Below are 18,070 nucleotides of genomic sequence, written 5' to 3'. Positions count from 1 at the left end.
CCTGGCAGGCCCGGAGTCTGGACGGAGCCGGCTTGGCTCAGGAGCGAGCAGCGCTTCCGCCCGTGTTCTGTGGTGCTAAATATAGCGGCCAGGGAGGGGAGTTTCCGGTTACAGCCCCCCCCACCCCCCAGTGCCGGGAAATCGATGCCAGCTCCATCGGGCCCAGCGGCACTGCCTGCTGACCTGCAGAGCAGAATGAGGGGGCTGGACCGCACCCAAGTCCGGGGGCTCTGCCCCTCGCCCCCCGCCTGCCGCTTCCCAGCCCCCAGCTGCTCCCCGGCACCAGCCTGCCAGGGCCCCTCTGAGGCAGCGGGCAGCACCTGCAGGTCAGCGAGGAGGGACAGTGGGGCCCTAGAGGGGGGCACCAGGCAGGCAAGAGGGAGGGAGGTGGGGTGGTTCTAGGCTGGGCAGGGTTCCCGCCCTGCGAGCCGTTCTCCGGATGCACCGAGGCCCAGCGCGGCCCGCTCCTCTGGACCCTGCCGCAGCCGAGCCCTGCCAGCCCCCTTGGTCGCACAGCACACACCTGAGGGCCACTCCCAGCAGTGTGCCACTCAACTGGCTGGGCTCCCTGGAGGCCCCACCTGGGTCGCAGCCAGCATTTGCATACAGGTGGTGCCGCTCGCTCGGGTGGGCCCCCTGGGCACAGCCTCCTCAGGACGGCCTCGAATGCCAGGCCCAGGGGCTGTCTGCACTGTGCCTGTCGCCCCCGCCCCCTCCCCGGCTGAAGGGAGGGGCCTTCCACGTGTGCTGCCTGTGTGGGGTCAGCCTGGGGCAGGGCAGGGGGATTACCGGAGGGCAGGGTGACCTCAGCCAGAGAGAGTGGCCCCCACCTGGCAGTGGGGTCTCAGTGGGAGCCAAAGGCAGGCCCCTCCTCAGCACCCGCCCCATTCCAGCCTGAGGTCTGGTCCGCGGGGACGCTGAAGTCAGGTTCGGAGCAGAGCTCCCGACCATGCCAGCTCCTACTGCCTGTGACAGCAACAGCCCGTGGGCACCTGGCCCTCCCCCAGCTGCCCACAACCCATCATCCGTGGCGCCGCCCTCGGTGGACCAGAGGACTTGGAGGGCTCTGGGGGGGAGGGCCAGGACAGGTCACCAGCTGCAAAGGGGGTCAGGCTGGCCCTCATTCCAGGAGCGTCCCCAGCGCTCAGGCTGGGCCCCCGTCCCCGACCGACCGACTGCCCAACCTGGACTGTGGTGACTGGCACACCCTCGCCACTTAGGACCCCCATCCACCCGCTTCGTATGGAGCATTTACTGGGAGCGTAGCTGAGCAGTCACCCAGCTCTCCTGTGAGCCCAAGTGTTTTAAGGGTCACAAAGGCAGCTCATGCAGCCCCTGACCCTTAAGACAGGCCAGTGTGCAGGGCACGGGTCCTCCCAGCTTTGTAGGCCACGCCACACACAGGCCAGCGGGCAGAGGGAGTTCTTATCACCGACTCCAACTGCCCAGAGCACTGCCCGGGGCGTGTGGGGGGCGGGGGGGGCGCTAGACCCAGAGCGGCCCTGGCTTCGGACTCCAGGAGAGGGTAGGGTGCTGGGAGCACGCGCCCTCGAGAATGAACAGCCTGCGGCTCTGTCCCCACCTCCTCCCCAGGGCTGGCTCTGCCACCGCTCCACGGCCACCCCATGGCCCACCACTCTGTCCTCCCTGAGCGCCTGGCCTGGCCGAGCCCCCACCTGAGGCCTGACCTTAGCCGTCTGCTGGCCACCAGCTGCCCTCAGCAGTCCCTGCCCTGCCTGCTGCCAGAGGCCTCTTGGTGGAAAGCCCACCCTCCCCCAGGGCCCATCGGGAAAGACCCGCGGTCCCTCCACCTGCCCCAGCCCACCTGGGGCCACCGCTCGGAGCCAGAGGACACAGGCTGGAGTTGTCCAAGCCTTTATTTGATCTGCAGGAGGTGACCGTGGCCGACCTTGGTCCCGACCCCCCGGAGTCTCACCGGGGACCCAGCCCAGGGGCCACACAGCTGAGGAACCACGAGATGCCAAAGAGGACACCAAGGGTCTTGGGGACATCCGGGTCATCCGCGAAGGCCTGGGCCCCATCCAGCGGCAGATGCACCACTTGGATGAGCTCGCCCTCCTCTGCCAGGCCCCCGCCCGGGCCGCTCCGCTGGGAATCGGTCACCTCTGCGTAGAACATGGTCTGGCTGGAGCCGGTCAGTCCCACGCCAGACCTGCGGGTTGAAACAGCACCTCCTGAAGCGCCCACACGGGCCTCACGGACACACCTGTCCCACTCCCTCCAGCCCTCCTTCCAGCCACCCCCCACCACCCCCCCCCGCCCAGGCCAGGCAGGCCAGTCTGGTAGGCAGGACTCCGGGGTGCACCCCCCCGGGCCCCCCACCCCCAGATTCCTGCGACCTTCGGGTGTAGCAGAAACCTGGCAGTATGCTGGGTGTGGCTTCTGTGATTCTTATGTCACTGGCAGAGACGGAAGGGTTCTGCAGGTGTAACTAAGGGCCTTAATCAGATGACTTTGACTCGTCCACAGAGATCACGTTGGTGGGCCTAACCGAACTGGGTGAGCTCTTCAGTGCAGGTTTGGAGAGGGGAGACGGAGGAAGTCAGAGAGACGAGCCCGTCCCGCAGGCCTTGCGGACAAAGCATGCTGCCCTGTGAGGGGGCCACGTGGTCCAGGCCCGCAGGTGGCCTTAAGCTGCTGACCGTGGCCCCCGGCCACCAGCCAGCCAGGAAACGGGGCCCTCGGTCACACAGCCACAAGGAGCTGAGTTCTGCCGCGACCGTGTGCGCTGGGAAGGGGGTCCCGAGCCCCAGACGAGCCCAGCCGACCCTGACTGCAGGACAGCAAAACCCTGGGCGCTGGGCCCCGTTCCCAAGACGCAGACGGCTGACCCACAGCGACTTCGAGGTCCTAACTGTGGGCTGACGGAAGCCGCGAGGCCTCTGCCACATTCGGCAGTGCAGACGCCAGGCAGGCCGCTGCCCTCTGCTCACGCGAGCCCCTCAGCCAGGGCCTCCCTTCCCACCCGAGGCTCCGGGCGGGCTGGAAGCAAGGGCCCTCCTGGCGACCCGTGTGACCTGCCCCGTGAGAGCCCCCAACCCCAGCATCTGCAGGACACCAGTTCCGGGCTGGGGACAGCCATGCTGAGGCAGCTGGGGCGTGGCGGGCTGTGGACAGGTGGCCGGAGCGGGCCGCTGGCCGCCAGGAGGGGGGCAGACACCCAGGGGAAGTGCGGTGGCCCAGACTGGCGAGAACGGGCAGCCACGGGAACTGCCGTCTGTGAGGGCAGGGCCATGGCGGGGCCCGCCCGCGTCCCAGAGCCGCAGGGGAGGGCCCCGCGTGGGTGTGCGGGGGGCGGGGGGGACCGGGGGCGCCAGGCCAGCCAGACACCCGCAGGGCGGAGGCTGCTCTCGCAGACCTGCCCGGGCGCGGAGGGCAGAGACGGCTGACAGAGCTTCCGTGCCCCACCCCCCAGGAGGGCCAACCCCATCCCGACCGGCCTCACCTAGCTGCTTCCCCCGCCCCAGACTCTTATCTGCCACAGTCCTCTCCCGACGGCCTGTTTACAACGGTGGCCACAGGCCGCGCCTTTGATGGAAGCGCCAGCGTGTGGGGTTTCCGGTCCCAGGTTCCGCCAGCTTGTGAAGGAGACAGGCACAGCCTTTGACCCAGAGCAAGAGGAATGTGCCTTCGGGCCTCGTCACCTGTGCCTGGCAGGTGAGTGGCCTGGTTCACCTCCACACGAAGAAAAGGCACGAGATCTCTCTGCTGTCTGTCCAGCCCCCGGGTCCGCAGGGACAGCTGCCCTGACCTCTCCTCCAGCCCCGCAGTCCTGCCCCCCTGCCACAGCCACCCCTTGCCTCCAAAACGCAAGTCTTTACCATGCTGCTTGCTGCCTAGAGCCCTCCTGGGCTCCCCAGCACCCTCACGATCAAGCCACAGCCCTGCTTGTGGAAACGCTGCAGCCTGGGCCGCGCTTGGGCCGGCCTCTCTGCCACGACTCCGCCCGGGCTCACCTCATCTGGGGTCGCCCACCTTCCAGAGTGCCTCCTCCCGGCTCAACGCCAGCTCCAGATCAGGCCCCTCAGATCCTCTGGGACCCCAGCGCCGAGGAGGACGCCTGCAGGTCACCGAGGCCTGCCCCTCAGACCAAGACACTCAGCCGCTTGGCATCTCATGTTCGACGCGGGGGCTCCCCCGTGTGCCGGAGGTCAGCTCCAGCCCCCCGCCCCTAGGCCAGGGAGACACCGCGACAAAGCCCTGGGCCCGGGCCCCACACCGAGTGGTTCCTGCACTGGGCTGAGGAACAGAGCTCCCCCCTCTGGGGACGGCTGCCAGCGGCCAGTGCTCAGCGCTGGGGACGGGGTGTCACTGCCAGGACCGTCCTCCTGCTCCCAGACTTCACCAGGGTCAGGGACCCTGACAGCATTCCTGGGGCAGGGCCGGGATGGGCCTCGCCCCAACATCCCATCCTGGGAGGACAGCCCCAGCTGCGGGCCTCGTGGGGAACATGGTGGGGACACCCGGGCTCCGGGCCACACGGCTTCCGCTCCCCAGCAAGGCCGGACCCCTGCCCCCCACCCCCCACCCCAGCCTCATTCCTGAGGCGCCGTCTGCCAGCAGATCTGTGACTCACCCCCACCCCCAGCGCCCGGTGCTTAATCCCACAGGAAGTAGAGGTATCTGTCGGCAGCAGCTGCTAGGGCCGCAGGGTGGGGGCGCCGCGTGCTCCAGAACTGCCCCCCAGAGCCCCGGGTTCCGGCCTGGATCGCGATCTGAGGTGCGTGCTGCCCCACCTCCCCCCGACTCCGTGTCGGAAAACAAAGAGGAGCCGCACACCCGTGAGGACGGGGCGCTCGCTGCCCCCCCCCAGCGCGTCGCACCCCCCGGGGGCGGTGCTGACCACAAGATGCCCCCCCCCCCCGGCCTGGCAGGCCCGCGGGCCCAACCCCACTCACTTGTAGGTGGCGACCCGGCGCAGGTCGGAGGGAGCCAGCCGGTAGCCGCACTCCTCCCAAACCTCCGCACAGGCCACGTCCTCCAGCGAGAGCCCGGGCTGGTCCACGAGGCCGGCGCACAGCTCGTAGGTCACCCCCGCCGAGCCAGGCAGCTCCACCTGCAGCGCCCGGGGTCCGTCCTGGGCCACGGCCGCCAGGGACCCGGGGAAGAGGCGCTCCACCTCGCCCACATACACAGCTGGGGGCCGGGGGGCGTCGACCACGGTCACAGCCGTGCTGTCGAGGCCTCCACGCGCCCCGCTCCAGGCCAGACCCCCTCACGGGGCGTTAGTTTCCCCTGGAGCCCCCCCCACCCCGCCCCATGTCTGCATTCGGACCCGATGGCCCCCAGGGGCCCGAACGTGCCCCTGCAGCCCTCCCCTCCCCCCGCGGCCTGCTCTGGCCGACCTCACCTGGCCGGAACTGCTTCACCAACACCAGGCTCTGCCGGGAAGAGTTGAACATGAGAATGGCCACACTGCGGGGGGTGGACAGAGCTCAGCACGGAAGCAGCCCCCTCACCTCGTCTCCCTGGGGCCCCTGGCCCCCATGCCCCGTTCCCAGCATGCCGGGCCCACCTCCTCTCCCCAGCAGCCTGGGAAAACTGGTCCCTTACCGGGATGGGGAGACTGAGGCCCAGGCAGGGCCAGGGCTGGCCAGGCCCACTGCGTTCCAACTGGCCGAATGGGGGCAAGAGGGTGGGGTTAGGGTTAGCTAGGGGTGGCAGCAGCCGAGGCCGGGTGACTGACGGGACACGTGGCCCCCGCCGGCCAGCCGCCCACCAGCCACGCTCCTCGCGCCACAGTGCCATCCAGCCCACAGCCCTGATGCTCCGGGGCGGGCGAGGGCACCCAGATGGCCTCTTCCAGGTCCACAGGGTCCCGAGCCGGGAGCCAGAGGCAGGGGTGGGGCTCCAGGCCCCCAGGGGCCCAGCGTCCCAGCGGGCAGCAGTCTGGGGCTTCCCAGGGAACCAGGCCAGGCTGGGCTCTCACCTGTCATGTGTCTTCATGAAGTCCCACGACTTCTGAGTGCCGTTCTGAAAGAAATGGCACAGGGGTGAGGGTGGGCTGCGGGGCTGCCAGCGAGGCTCCAAGTGCTCAGGGCGGCTGAGAAGGCCAGACGACCCGCGCACCAGCCCCCGCCCGGAGACCCACTCGAGGCCGACCGAGGGAGCCTCAGCAGGTGGGGGAGGAGCAGGAGCGGGCCGGCCGGGGAGGTCAGCGACAGTCTGGTGCTCCGGTGGGGGGGTGGGGCGAGGCAGAAAACCAGAGCAAATGGTGGAAAGGCACAGGCTGACCTCAAGTCGCTGCAAAGAGACGTATCCTGTCAGCAAGTGGAGGGTGGACTGTGGGGGCTGTGGGGGAGAGACAGGCAAAGGTGTCCTTACAGTCAGGACAGGGAGGGTCCCCAGGGCACAGAGATCAGGTGTTCACTGCTGAAGCTCCCTCGGGCCAGGGGACAGGGTGACAGGAAGGCAGGAGGGGCTGGCCGGCCTCCTGAGAGGGCATCGGCACCGCCCGAGGCAGGCGGGAGGCGGCCCTGCAGGATGGAGTGATGTAATGACGACGACGGTGACCGGCCGGGTGATAGCCCCTCCCCCAGCCCGGTGTGTGTCTCAGGCCGTCTCTCGCACATCCTGTGGTCCTGCTGTTTTGTCACTGGCCTCCACCGTCCTGCCCCCCAGGCCTGGGCAGCACACCCCCAAAAGGGCTCCCGGGGCTCCAGGCAGCCATCAGTGAACGAAGGAGGTGGTGCAGGGCCTGCTGGGGGACGGTCAGGGGGTGCGAGGGGCCCAGACTCCTGCCAGCTGGACACCGCTAGACAAGGTGGGCTCCCATCCCAGGGGCCAGAGCCAACAACAGCATTCCACTTGGCCCTGCCTGCTCCCCAAGGGGCCTCTGCCAACGGGGCTGGCCCTAGGGCCCTGGGGCCCCGCCCCGAGGCGGCCTGTCACCAGCGGGCTTAGCCCGGCCACCCTCGGTCACTGGGCCGGCCCTAAGGCCCTGGAGAGCTGCAGGCCCCACTTTTGGGGCTCTATCCGGGCCCTGAAGACACGAGAGACGCAGAATGTGCCGCTGGGACTACAGGAGAGGGAGGACTTCCTGGAAGAGGTGACAGTGCACCAGGCCCCACTGAAGCGAGCGAAGGGTGTTCCAGGCAGAGGCCCCCACGCTGGTGCAAGCGGAGCGGGGAAAATTGGTTTCAGCTCGGCTGGAGGCGGAGGAGTCCCAGAGGAGTGGTGGGGCCTTTGTTTCCAAGGCGGCGGGAGGGTGGACACCCTGTGGTGCACAGGTCGGGCTGCCTGGGAGGCCGTTGAGAGGCACCACCCCCAGGAGGCAAGCCTGGGCCTGCCTGCCATCTGGCCACCCTGGGGCCAGCCACCCACCCAGGCCGGGCTCCAGAGGAGGCCTGCTGTGCCTCCGGCCTCCCTCGGGATACGGGCCATCTCGTGCGAGTCTTGGGCACTCTCTCAGCTCAAGACCAAAATGCCTGTCAGACCCTCAGGTCCAGCCAAGGCAGGGTGCCAGGGGCAGTCCAGGAGAGCCGGTGAGGCCCAGCCGGCCCCTCCACAGGACCCCCGGACCAGCCGGGCGGGTCCTAGACCTGGTTAATCTTCCAGGGGCCCTGGGAGGGAGAGACAGGACTTCGGAGCCACAGACACGACCTGCCTCTGGCCTGTCTGGCCAGCACGTCTCCCCTGACCAGGGGTAGCTAATGACAGAGGGCTGCAGATGTCCCTCAGTGGCACGCACAGCCCAGCCCGATGTCCCCTGGAGGCGTGCTGCGTCGGTTCCCAGGCCCGTGCCCATCACGGCCTCCTCTGCTCTGGTCACCAGCACCCATTAGTGGGAACACACGGACAGGCTACCACACTTCACAGGCACTGGGAGAGGGGCGCCTGGCTGGCTCAGTCTGCAGAGTGTGCGACCCCTGATCTTGGGGTTGTGAGTTCGAGCCCCATGCTGGGTGTAGAGATTACTTAAGGATAAAATCTTAAAAGAGTCCCTGGGTAGCTCAGTCGGTTAAGCATCTGACTCTTGACCTCGGCTCAGGTCAGGATCTCAGGGGTGTGGGTTCCAGCCCCGCGTTGGGCTCTGCACTTAAAAACAAAACTGGGAGAGAACTGCAGCCATAGTCCCTAGAGCAGTTATGCACCCGGCCCACCCCGCGCCCACCCACTGCCTCCCGGAGCCTCAGCCCCTGGGGGGCTGCGCAGCCACAGTCAGGCATCCCCAGCCAAAGTCAGTGCCAGGGAGAAGGGCAGCCACCTCCAGGCCCCTGTCCGTCACCTGACCCCCTGCGTCTGTCCCAGGCCAGGAGCCAAAGGACCACATGGGCAGGGCGAGCGAGGGCCGCGGGGGCCTCCCTCAGGCTGGAGGCTGCTGAGCGAAGGGCCGCGGAGAGGACAGGGAGCCGCAAGCCCAGAGGCAGCCGGGGAGAGGAGCACGGAACACCCGGCCCAGCTGTCCCGACTGGGAGGCGGGCGGGCGCCGGTGGACCCGAACCACAGAGCTGGTTCTCATTCGCCCCACAAATACTTCTCCCGAACCTGCTATGTGCGTGGCGCCCAGGAAGTCGGCTGGTCCTGCTCTTCCTGTGACAGGTGGGAGGGCGGGGTGGGGGAAGGATGCCCGAGGGGCAGCCCGCCTGCCGGCTGAGCAGGTGGGGACTCTGAGGTGCCCTCGGAAGCAAGCCCACGTGCAGAGCGCTGGGGCCCTGCCAAGCCTCCTTGCAGGGATGAGTGGTCCCCCAGCGGCGTCCGACCCGGGCGCTTACCCCGGCTGGGAACCCGGCTCGAACCGGAGCCGCACGCAGAGCCGGGGAGCTCGGCCAGGCGCGAGGGGCGGGGCGCCGGCGGGGGCGGGACCTGTGGTGGGGGCGGGACCCGGCGGGGGCGGGGCTCCGGCGGGGCAGGGGCGGGGGGGGGGTTGCCCACGGTGAGCGGGGCCGCGGAAGGCGCACGCGCGGGCGGGCTCACCTGGCGGTAGTGCAGCGTGAGAGGCCGCAGGTAGGGCGAGTCTGCGCAGCGGCCCACGGCCGCGCCCTCGATGCGCTCCATGGCAGCGCGCCGGGCAGCCGGGTCCGGGCGGCCACGGGCAGAGTGCGCACGGGCCTCGGGCGCGCGGCGCGTGACCCGGCTTTGAGCATGCCCAGTGCGCGCGGGGCGGGGCGGACGGGCGCCGAGCGGGGGCGGGACGGGGCGGAGCGCGGGCGGCACCTGCCAGGGGGTCGGGGGGCCGCGCAGGTGAGGCGCTCCCACTTCCGCGCGCTGCGGGAGCCGAGCGGGGAGGGCCGGCCCGGTGGACCCCGGCCGCGGCGCAGGGCTGGCGGGCGGGGCTGGAGGGGACCCGCCGGACCCGGGACTTCGCGGTCCAGCTGCGGCGGGATGAGCCGAGCGGCTGTCCCAGCCCACATGGGTTGACCAAGGTCCGGAGATTAGGTGGGGGTCAGGCCCCAGCCGGGGAGAGGCTGGGCCCTGAAGAGAACGGTCAGGGGTCGGGGCTGCCTGGTGGCGCCTGCGAGAGGAGGAAGGAAGGGGTCGGTCGGCGGCTGCGCGCGGGGTCACTGCGCGGGCGACGGTGGGGGACAGTGCAGTCACCTCCAGGGTGCCTGTTGGCCGGGAAGACAGAAGCTCTGGAAGGAGGGCGAGGCAAAAGAGCCCGGGAAAGGGGCGGGGCCAGGGCCGTCGCAGAGCCGAGCCCTCCCCTGGGGGGGCAGGGGGCTGGCCTGGGAGGCACCGCCCACCTGCGGGACTCGGGACTCGGGAGGAGCTGACACTCCCTGTCTCTGGAGCTGTCCGGGCCTCACCTCTGGAGCCTGCTGCTACCTGGGAAGTCCCACCGTGCCGACACCCCTCTAGCTGTGGAAAGGCCCCAACAGCTGGACTCCTGCCTTGGGCGTGGATCTGCGGACCCCTTCCAAATTCACCCACTGCCTCCCCGGGACCACTAAGGTCCGTGGGGTAGGGGAGCTGAGTCCTGCTCTCTGAACTACGGCCCCAGGGCTGATAGCCCAGACAGGTCTGGCCATGTGGCCCCGAAGCTGACTCCCATGTCTCTTTATCCGTTGCTGCGTAAGTGCAACAAGGCACCCCAGCATTTCGTGGCTCAAAGCAAGCACCCATTTGTTGCTAGCTCAGTCCATGGATGGCCCCCGCCCAGATGGGCAGCTCTCCCCTCGGGTTTGTCTGCGGTTGTGGTCAGGAGCAGCAGGGCTCCGTGGGCTTACGTGACCCGGATGGCCTCTTTGCCGTGTGTCTGGCCCCTCCCATGGGCTGGCTGGCCTTCTCCCGGTGTGTGACCTTTCCGTGTGTGGCATGGCAGTCTCGGAGCAGTGGGGTTCTCCCACGACAGCAGCTCCCCCAGCACATGGTCACGAGGCCGTGTTTCCCATGACCCACCTCAGATGTCTTGCAGCACCATTTCCACTGCGTCCTGTGTCACAGAGAAAGTCCTGGGCTGCCCGGGTTCCAGGGAAGGGACCTCACAGGGCTCTGGAGCACCGGGCCCCCAATAACCCTGTAGGGGTTTGCCCCTCCCAGCCTTCGCCACCGCCTAGTGTCCTGGGGGGGGGGGGCGGGCGGGCAGAGAGACGAACACCAGGGCCCGTCCCAGAAGCTGGCCCCACCCCACCCAGCAGCCAGGTGCACCTCTCCTGCACACCCTCCGGGCCCAGGGACGCTCCCTTCCCGGAGCACAGGACAAATCACAGAGCTGAGCTGGCAAGAGCCCCGGCCTGGGCAGAGGAGGGGCCGCAGGCAGCTGTAGGAGCATCTGGGAAGATGCAGCATCTCACAGAGCATTGTTTCCTTCACATTGAGCCGGAAAGCACTGTTTGCATCACATAAGCGGCTCGTAGCCTAGACTGCGGAACTTCCGTCCCTTCCGTACCAGCGAGGTGCTGCTCCTCTGGGAACTATAGTGGCAGTTCTGTAGAGTTGCCGTCTGCCCTGCTCAGTACACTCCCTGCTGGACGGCTCGGGAGACCCTCTCTCCGCCGGCCCCAGGTGAGCGGTGTGCTCTCGCACTCTCCTAAGGGAGAGTGTCTGTTGGGTCATAAAAAGGAGGCAAAGTCAAATACACGGGTGAACTCGGTGTCACGCCGAGTGAGGGAAGCCAGACGCAAGAGGCCACGTCGTATATGATCCATGGACGTGAGGCAAAACAGGCAAATCCAGAGACAGACAGCAGTTTAGGGATCGCCAGGGGCTGGGGTGGGGGGGCTGCTCCTGGGGATGAGGTTCCCTCTAGGGGCGGAGCCCGAGTTCTAGAGCCAGGCAGTGGGTGGGGAAGACCACTGGAGTGCATACAGGGTGAGAGGGTTGACGTCACGTGGATTTCAGTTTCTTTAAAAGGGGAAAAACTGTCTGTAGAACCGCTCAAGGCGTCTCCCCCAGCCCCATCCCCCACATGCCCTAGGGCCCTTCCCCTTAGTCCTGGACGTGGATGTGCACCCTAAATGTGGACCTGGGGTCAGGAGGCCACGGGTGGCGGTGAGTCTCTCTGGGAAGGTGTGAATCCAGCCATCGTTCTGAAGTGCCTACCTCATCCAGGCGGCCTGGAACCGGGGGTCCCTGGTAACAGGCACTGGGCCGAGTACGCCCCTCAGCGCAGGGGGGGGCAGGCTGGGGGGCAGTCTAGCCAAGGAGGCGCCGCTCCCAGAGACCTGGAGGAAGAGGAAGGGTCAGGACGGAAGAAGCCCTCGGCCCTCAGCCACTGGGGCCCATCCCAAAGCCGCCTCCGGAGGCCCCGCTGAGCCCCATCCGGAGGCCGAGCTGGTACGGAGCCCCCGTGTCCGTGCCCCAGCGCCATGGAGGCCAAACTGGTGGCTTAAGGCAGCACAGATTTTTTATCCTGCAGCTCTGAGGGCAGGGGTCCAACACAGGCCTCACTGGGCTCAGCCGTCGCCGGGGCCACTTTCCCTCTGGAGGCTCCAGGAGAGCACCTGTCCTGGCCTTTTCTGCTTCTAGAGGCGCCCATGCCCCTTGGCCCTCTCCCTGACTCTGCTCCCATCATTACGTCTCCTCCCCCCCCCTCCTTATAAGGACGTTGTGATGACCTGGCCCACCCCGATAATCCAGGCTGATCTCCCCATCTCAGTGAAGGACTTAATCATTCCGTGCCACGTACGGTTCCGTTGCCCCAGTGCTGCGGACCAGGGTGTGGACATGGGGAGCAGGGCAGTGCTGTGTCAGGAGGCCCTGGGGCAGTGGGATGCCGCCGGGGCTCCCGAAGGCCCTGCTCCTCGGTGCCGGGCGGGCACTGGCGAGGCGCCCGGAGGCTGCCACTGGCTGCTGCCTCCCACTCTCTGCAGGGGCAGGGGCGGGCTCACCGGCTGCACGGTGGTCCCCACGGGGAAGAGGGCTGCGAGCCCTGAGGGCCTGGCCAGCAGGGCTTTCCGGTGGCACCAGGCTGCAGGGTGCTCTCAGGCAGTAGCCAGCAGCCTGGGCAGATAGGCAGACACTGGCTTCCTCCAAGGTTCAGCCTTTTCGTAGTGAGGGTGATGGGCAAGCCATGGTCCAGAGAGGTGAGGGTGCTGCTCGGGGGCTCCTGGTGGGAGAGACTCGGGGTGGGGGGCAGCACCAGGAGTGAGGGCCAGAGGGGTGGGCCGGCAGGAACAGTGCAGCCGGGCCTGGGCGTGCAAAGCAGGTGCACAGCTAATGTGTGGAGGGGCTAAGCCAGAGGACAGTCAGGGAGGGGCAAGTTCAGGGGCACAGGCACGGAAGCCCACCGGCTCTCGGGCGTGAGGACGAGGGGTGGGCGGGGCCCCGAGGGTGACGGTGTGGAGCTGTAGGGGTGCATCTGGGCACCACACACAGGTGAGCAGGGATACCCGAAGGCAGGGAGCTGCTGAGTTACGGAGCACGCGCCATTGTGCCCCACGTCACTCGGTGGTCGCTGGTGGCCTGCCCGTGCGCGTGTGTGTCCTGACCTCTGTGTCTCTGCAGCCAGCTGGGGGCAGAGGGCCTCCAGGCTTGGTGTGGGTGGGTCTTCTCCGCTAAGCAAAGGGGCCGAGCGAGGTGGGCACCTGTGCAGAGGACCCAGGGGCAGCAAGGCTCCTGCTGGGGCTGAAGCCTCACCTTTCTGGGGGGCTCGGCTCCCCAACCTCCGTGAGCCGGGGGGAGCACCAGGGGCGGCAATGGGGAGAAGGTACCAAACCCCTGATCCTTCCCGGGCGCCCGGAGAAGCCTCTTTCTTCTTTTCACGTCAGTTAGGAAGGGACTTCGGGTGATGGCTGTGTGTTTTGTCTTGGGGTTTCTGCTTATCTTTTATTTTATTATGAGAGGGAGAGAGAGGGAGAGTGCAAGCGGGGGTGGGGCAGAAGGAGAGAGAATCTCAAGCAGGCTCCCCGCTCAGTGCAAGCCCAACACGGGTCTCAATCCTGTTACCCTGAGACCGCGACCTGAACCAAAATTCAGAGTCAGACGCTGAACCGCCTGAGCCACCCAGGCGCCTGGCTGTTTGCGCAGTTGTGGGGTGAAGGTATTTTTTTCCCGACCACACGGTACGTGTAACGCATTGGTTACGACAGGCTCAGCCACAGACAAACGGGGGAGCCGCCCACAGGAGTTCAGACGGCACGGGTCGACCATCTCTCGTGAGAAGTCTGAGAACCTCACGGTCACAGGGTGGCTACCGTGGTCCCAGCCTTGTCTGCAGACCCCGTGGCATCAGTACACGGGAGGGGCTTTGCAATTGAGAGGAAACCCTGGCCCAGGAGGCCCCGCTCTGAGGACCAGTGACCATTCTCCTCCGAGGTCTGGCCGGGGGACACTGCCTTCCCTGAGCACAGACCACAAGGGTGAGGAGGAGGTCAGGTGGCCGCGGAGCGGACGGAGGGGAGCGTCCACTGCCTCAGCCCCACGGCCGGGGGACTTCAGCTCCTCCGCGCGCGCGTGTACACGTGCCCGTTTCCCCTCCCGGGGTGTCCAGCTTGGGACCCCCTGCTAACTCGGCACTGGACGTTTGTCTCCTTCGAGGGAGTGTGCGCTTTGTAGCACATTCAGAAGAGCGTCCTGTTTGTACTTCCTTCCACGCTTAATCTTCTCATGTAATCATCCCTTCTCTTTCCTTCTGCGATGGCTCGTCTTACGCATCAGCGTGGCTGTGCCGCAGGGGCCCAGGTATTTGGTGGAACGTTACCCCCTGGCGTTTCTGGGTGAGACGGACATCTGACTCGGCGAACTGAGGGAAACGGAGGCCGCCCCGGTGTGGGTGGGCCTCGTCCGATCAGTTGGGGCCTGAAGACGAAGGCGGAGGGGGAGAACCCGCCCCCTCTGCCCGTCTTCCAGCTGGGACACGGGTCTCCTCCCGCCTTTGGGCTCAGAGCGGGACCCACGGCCGGCTCTCCTGGGTCCGTTCGTGGGGCCTTGTGGCCAGCACGAGCACGGGGGGACCCGTCCCTAGAGTGACGGCACGAGCACAGGCGGACCCGTCCCTAGAGTGACAGCACGAGCACAGGCAGACCCGTCCCTAGAGTGACGGCACGAGCATGGGGGGACCCGTCCCTGAGAGTGACGGCACGAGCACGGGGGGACCCGTCCCTAGAGTGACAGCACGAGCACAGGCAGACCCGTCCCTAGAGTGACGGCACGAGCACGGGGGGACCCGTCCCTAGAGTGACAGCACGAGCACAGGCAGACCCGTCCCTAGAGTGACGGCACGAGCACGGGGGGACCCGTCCCTAGAGTGACAGCACGAGCACAGGCAGACCCGTCCCTAGAGTGACGGCACGAGCACGGGGGGACCCGTCCCTAGAGTGACAGCACGAGCACAGGCAGACCCGTCCCTAGAGTGACGGCACGAGCACGGGGGGACCCGTCCCTAGAGTGACAGCACGAGCACAGGCAGACCCGTCCCTAGAGTGACGGCACGAGCACAGGCAGACCCGTCCCTAGAGTGACGGCACGAGCACGGGGGGACCCGTCCCTAGAGTGACGGCACGAGCACAGGCAGACCCGTCCCTAGAGTGACGGCACGAGCACGGGGGGACCCGTCCCTAGAGTGACAGCACGAGCACAGGCGGACCCGTCCCTAGAGTGACAGCACGAGCACAGGCAGACCCGTCCCTAGAGTGACGGCACGAGCACGGGGGGACCCGTCCCTGAGAGTGGCAGCACAATCACGGGGGGACCCGTCCCTGAGAGTGGCAGCACAATCACGGGGGGACCCGTCCCTGAGAGTGGCAGCACTAGCACGGGGGGACCCGTCCCTGAGAGTGGCAGCACGAGCACGGGGGGGACCCGTCCCTGAGAGTGGCAGCACGAGCACGGGGGGACCCGTCCCTGAGAGTGGCGGCACGAGCACGGGGGGACCCGTCCCTGAGAGTGGGAGCACAATCACGGGGGAACCCGTCCCTGAGAGTGACGGCACGAGCACAGGCGGACCCGTCCCTAGAGTGACGGCACGAGCACGGGGGGACCCGTCCCTGAGAGTGGCGGCACGAGCACGGGGGGACCCGTCCCTGAGAGTGGCGGCACGAGCACGGGGGGACCCGTCCCTAGAGTGACAGCACGAGCGGGGGGGGGGGGGACACGTCCCTGAGAGTGACTTTGATACACACAGACATTTATATATCCGTCTGTTTCTCTGGAGAACCCAGGTCAACGCCCCTGGTCATCCTGCGAGGGGTCTTGTGTGGCGGCCACCCTGGACTGGTGCCCCTTGTCCAGGACCCAGGGGTCCCTCGTCTCCCTGATGACTTCCAGCCTAGCGTCACTGACCGTGCCTTCCTCCTCCCTGGTCTGCTTCCTCATTTTGCCGGCCACACCTTCCTCGTGTGAGAGGTGTCTCCCGAAAGCCAAGTATTTGGTGTCCTCGGCAGCTGAGATCTGGGCGGGTGTCCTAGCCTGAGGACGCGGCTGCCCGGGGCTGCTGGCGTCACAGGAACGGCTGAGCCAGTCCCTGACCCTTTGGGGGGGCCTGTGCCCCTCTGGCTGCGTTTGGACCCTGAAGTCCCATCGCGTCCGGTCTGGGATGGGCTTCTGGACCCTCAGCCAGCGACCCATCTGTTTGCAGACGTGTGCCCTGCAGTTTGTGAAACCTTCTAGCATGTTCTCCCTTCCGTTTGCCCACCGCTCCAGAACCCCGTTGGCTGGATGTCAGATCACACCTCTGCGGTCTGTTGTTTGCATGTCTGCCCTTCCGTTCTGCTGAATGGGAGCGTTTCTCAATTTTAACTTTCAACCCATCCTCCAAACTGCTGCCGTCGTGTCTCTGACCCCGGGGAGCCCGTGCCTCCTCTCCCGCCCCCGCCTTCTCGGCGGCGCTGTCCCTGTTTCCCGACGCGGTGTTTCAGCCTCTGTCGGGGCGTTACGGGCGGTCCCTCATGCACACTCGCCGTCCTGTTTCCTGTAACTGTGGCCCCGTCTGTGTCTGGGCGGGTGTGTCACGGATGGGGGGGTCTGGTGTCACCGTCCGGCCCCCGGGGGGGCCCAGGTTTTCGTATCGGGGTCTTTGCTCTGGCCTGAGCCTTGTGGACGGAGCGCACGCTGACCCCGCCCACCGCCTCTGAGCCCTGGTCCCCCAGAGAGGCCGGACCGCATGGCCGGGCCGCTGGGGCTTTCTTCCTGCCACTCTGCCGATGCCCGTGCCGGTGCCGCCCGGTGTCACTGCTGACTTCACGTCTGACTCCACAGTTCCACCTCTTTGCTTTGCCAGTTTTTCTTCAGAATTAGCTTATTTATCACTAACCTTCACTTTTCCTTACAAGCGCTAGAACAAATGGGATAAAACCAACAGGAGGGATTTGAATCGGAATGGCCACTGGGTCTGTGACGACCTGGGAGAACACGCGTACAGGCTCCCCGCGCCCAGACGGAGCCCCCTCGTGCACCCAGATCTGCCTGGATCTCTCTGGGGTGCCTCTTTGTGGACTCGAATCCCCTGCTGTTGGGGACACCCCCATGGTTGGGGACACCCCCCCGCTGTTGTGGATGCCCCCCTGCTGTTGGGGACCTGCGCCCCCCACTGCTGCCAATGCCTCCCCAGCAGTGTTGTGCTGCGTGTGCCTGGGGAAGCGGCACCGCTGGTTTTCAGACGGTAAAGTGCGAAGTGTTGTGCAAGGAGGAGAATATAAAAACCAGTAAAAAAAAAATAGCAAAAGAGACACGCAGGAGCCCGATACGAAATAGCACATTTTTGGATCCCTGGAAGCCGCTGGGGGGACTGTCCCAGCAAAGCAACTTCCTCCAGACGTCGTGTCCTGTCCCCTGGCTTTTAGCACTTGGTGTATGTCCCCGGCCTACGTTCTCCCTGTTTTGACAAGCGGCTCAGCTGAAGGCCCCCCGGGAGGAGAGACACCGCAGAGCCTCGGCCTCCCAGTCGGCGGGCAGGGACGCAGATGATCTCTGGACGCCCGGGCGCCCACGGCCCGGGCAGGGCAAAAGGCAGGGCTAGGGGGATGGGCTGCCCCGCGTGTCTGCTTCTGACCCACCAGGGTCCTCTGCGCACTCTCTGGCGCAGGTCAGGCACGTGTCAGAGCCGCTGCTCCTGGGGGAAGCTGTGTCCTCAGCTGCCCGGTCCGGATGGCCGACCCTCACAAGGCACAGCTGTCCCGCAGACCTCTCCCCGCCACAGCCCTGGGGCTCCCTTCCTGGGACTCCTGTGTGAGACACTGGGGTCTGCATGCTGGGCTTCTCTCTTTCTTGGCTTGCACGCTTGTTTTCCTGGAGCAGGTCTTTGAGAGAGCACACGTGGCAGATAGCGTGACACCTCGCATGTCTCAGAATGTTTTTTATTCCATCTCATACTCCGAGGATGGCTTGGCTGGGTATGGAATTCTAGGTTGGAACCACTTTCTGCAGCACTAGGGGCAGTGGGCGGGCAGTTCGTCGCCTCCTTGTCTGCCTGCCCCCCGTGTGGCTGCTTCTACTTCCGAAGGTGTCCTGAGGCCTCTTTTGGGACCCAAAACGTGTTGCTTTGGAGAGTGTCCCATTTGTACTAGAAAAGAGTGTGCCTCAGTTTATTTCATTATCCAAATTGTTCACATCTTTGCTTGTGGCTGCTCGAGCTGTCTGTGTGCAGAGAGGAGTTGGAGCAGGTCGCTTGTCATCTGTGGCTTTTTGTTTTCTGAAGCTATGTTTTTAGTTGCATATGTGTTCTGTTCTCTGA

The 18,070-nt window shown here is 66.5% G+C and overlaps 1 protein-coding gene across 3 annotated transcripts; it reads right to left on the bottom strand.

Annotated features, from left to right (window-relative positions):
* Nucleotides 1-1,859: 1,859 nt before the first annotated feature.
* NUDT14 (nudix hydrolase 14) lies at nt 1,860-9,058 on the bottom strand. Of its 3 annotated transcripts, none has more exons than XR_006962113.1 (6): nt 8,938-9,058; nt 5,951-5,994; nt 5,372-5,436; nt 4,920-5,157; nt 2,380-4,081; nt 2,082-2,173 (listed from the first exon to the last, which is right to left on the bottom strand). XR_006962113.1 is itself a non-coding variant. In XM_047079953.1 (5 exons), exons 1-5 carry the CDS (start codon nt 9,016-9,018, stop codon nt 1,933-1,935), a joined length of 669 nt encoding a protein of 222 aa, XP_046935909.1. In that variant the 5' UTR covers nt 9,019-9,058; the 3' UTR covers nt 1,860-1,932. The 3 variants fall into 3 exon arrangements, 1 of the variants encoding a protein (XP_046935909.1); XR_006962114.1 differs by having other exon boundaries at nt 2,380-2,527; XM_047079953.1 differs by lacking the exon at nt 2,380-4,081 and having other exon boundaries at nt 1,860-2,173.
* Nucleotides 9,059-18,070: the final 9,012 nt, after the last annotated feature.

This window comes from Lynx rufus, unplaced genomic scaffold, assembly GCF_022079265.1.
Source record: "Lynx rufus isolate CCGP_SWC_20201006 ecotype Redwood Valley unplaced genomic scaffold, mLynRuf1.p SCAF_17, whole genome shotgun sequence".
NCBI classification, from domain to species: domain Eukaryota; kingdom Metazoa; phylum Chordata; class Mammalia; order Carnivora; family Felidae; genus Lynx; species Lynx rufus.
Note: the sequence above shows the minus strand (reverse complement) of the source record. Positions and strands in the feature narration are given on the sequence as shown.

Coding starts and splice junctions, on each gene's coding strand:
- NUDT14 (XM_047079953.1), bottom strand. CDS start 9,018: ATGGAGCGCATCGAGGGCGCGGCCGTGGGCCGCTGCGCAGACTCGCCC. Junction 5,995..8,937: donor TCACGCTGCACTACCGCCAG/GTGAGCCCGCCC, acceptor CATTTCTTTCAG/AACGGCACTCAGAAGTCGTG. Junction 5,437..5,950: donor TTCATGAAGACACATGACAG/GTGAGAGCCCAG, acceptor CACCCCCCGCAG/TGTGGCCATTCTCATGTTCA.